Source organism: Austrofundulus limnaeus, unplaced genomic scaffold (assembly GCF_001266775.1).
Source record: "Austrofundulus limnaeus strain Quisiro unplaced genomic scaffold, Austrofundulus_limnaeus-1.0 Scaffold991, whole genome shotgun sequence".
NCBI classification, from domain to species: domain Eukaryota; kingdom Metazoa; phylum Chordata; class Actinopteri; order Cyprinodontiformes; family Rivulidae; genus Austrofundulus; species Austrofundulus limnaeus.
The window spans coordinates 110,589-112,573 of NW_013953393.1; the positions used below are offsets into that span (position 1 = coordinate 110,589).

The window sequence follows — 1,985 nt, forward strand, 5'->3', positions numbered from 1 at the left end:
ATTATGATGCCATAGTACTCTAAGTATTATGATGCCATAGTACTCTAAGTATTATGATGCCATAGTACTCTAAGTATTATGATGCCATAGTACTCTAAGTACTATGATGCCATAGTACTCTAAGTACTAGTACAGTGACAGATGTAACCCTTCAGCTGTGTTTCTTGTGATTTCTTGTGTTTGCTGTGATCCTGACAGAACCTGTTGTTGTGTTTCAGATTCCTCAGAACCTGCCGTGTTCTGTCACCTTACAGCCCGGCCCGGAGGACACCGGCAAGGTTTGTCTCATTTCATCTGCTCTGATCCTGCTTTTTATCCTTTTTACTCAGACTGAACTCGTTTTACCTCAAAGTTAAACTGTTTGTTCTGCTGCTTTAGTCTGAGGGGTTCTGGTTTCTGTTCTGGTTCAACAACACTGGACCTGGTGGTTCTGTCAGGTGGATTTGATTGATTGACAGGTCCATGTGTTTCCTCCCTGCAGGCCTGCGGCGTCGACTTTGAGATCAGAGCTTTCTGTGCCAAGTCCATAGAGGAGAAGATCCACAAGAGGTGAGCTCGGACCTGCAGGAAACCCGGTTCTGAAGGTTCTGACAGTGACTGTGACAAACTTTTAATGATAAATGTGAATCCACTTTCAGAAAGATAACATTAATATCATGCTGCAAAATCAATTTCACACCACTGAGATGAACAGTTGTTGAGATATTTACATGTGAAGAAACAGGAAGTGATGTCRTAGGGGCGTGTCAGCATGTGAACAGAGCTAACAACACAGACAGCAAGTATCTTCTGATGTTTCTTTAGATAGTTTTAGTTCCTATAAGAGATAAAGAAGAGTTAAAGTTAAATGTAATTTTAATAAACAAAGACCAGAGTTTGCTTTCTTAAAGAGTTACCCTATGATGTCACTTCCTGTTTCACTTTACATAAGGAAAATATGCCAGTTATGGGACAAAATGGGTTAAATCATGTGTTTTAGGCCAATTTTCCTAAATGTGAAGATGTTTTCTTTAAGGATGGACGTGTCACAGACCAGGGTCTGAGCAGGGTGGGCTAATATTAATTAATTMATTAAGAGATGACAACTGCTGTCACATGTTGCTGACAGGCCATGGTTCAGGTTCATGTTAGCATTAGCACTAGCTGCTCTCACACACCTGATGATGTCACACAGACCGGTCCTCACATGGGTCTGATTGCAAAGTAGCATGTGATTGAACTCAACCCTAGTCTGGAGCTGTGGCGGGGCTGAAGCCTCGGTCCAGTCTGGTCCAGTCCGGTCCGGTCCGGTTGGTCTGGTCGCTAACAGCTGTGTGGTTGGCAGGAACTCAGTCCGTCTGGTGATCAGGAAGGTCCAGTACGCTCCGGAGAAACCAGGTCCTCAACCCATGGTGGAGACCACCCGCAGCTTCCTGATGTCAGACCGTTCCCTGCACCTGGAGGCTTCACTAGACAAGGAGGTACACACAGACACACACAGAGACACACACACACACACAGACACACACAGACTCACTGTGAACTCTGTTTCCCATCATGCACTGCTGCAGCTGTATTACCATGGAGAGCCCATCAGTGTGAACGTTCACGTCACCAACAACTCCACCAAGACCGTGAAGAGGGTCAAGATCTCCGGTGAGTCCGAGCCGGATCACAGAGTCCTTCAGTTCAGACTGTCTGTGATTGGCTGTCCCTGACGAGTCTGTGATTGGCTGTCCCTGACGAGTCTGTGATTGGCTGTCCCTGACGAGTCTGTGATTGGCTGTCCCTGACGAGTCTGTGATTGGCTGTCCCTGACGAGTCTGTGATTGGCTGTCCCTGACGAGCTCTGTGATTGGCTGTCCCTGACGAGTCTGTGATTGGCTGTGTGTGATTGGCTGTCCCTGACGAGTCTGTGATTGGCTGTCCCTGACGAGTCTGTGATTGGCTGACCCTGACGAGTCTGTGTGATTGGCTGTCCCTGACGAGTCTGTGTGATTGGCTGT

At 46.8% G+C, this 1,985-nt stretch overlaps 1 protein-coding gene across 1 annotated transcript in view; it reads left to right on the top strand.

Annotated features, from left to right (window-relative positions):
• LOC106533651 (arrestin red cell isoform 1) overlaps positions 1-1,985 on the top strand; it is a gene marked incomplete at its 3' end in the record, with an annotated part of 16,243 nt that overhangs the window by 10,019 nt on the left and 4,239 nt on the right. Inside the window, 4 exon segments of the mRNA XM_014030056.1 lie at positions 219-278; positions 482-549; positions 1,325-1,460; positions 1,551-1,635. Coding sequence (XP_013885510.1) covers positions 219-278; positions 482-549; positions 1,325-1,460; positions 1,551-1,635 — 349 coding nt within the window.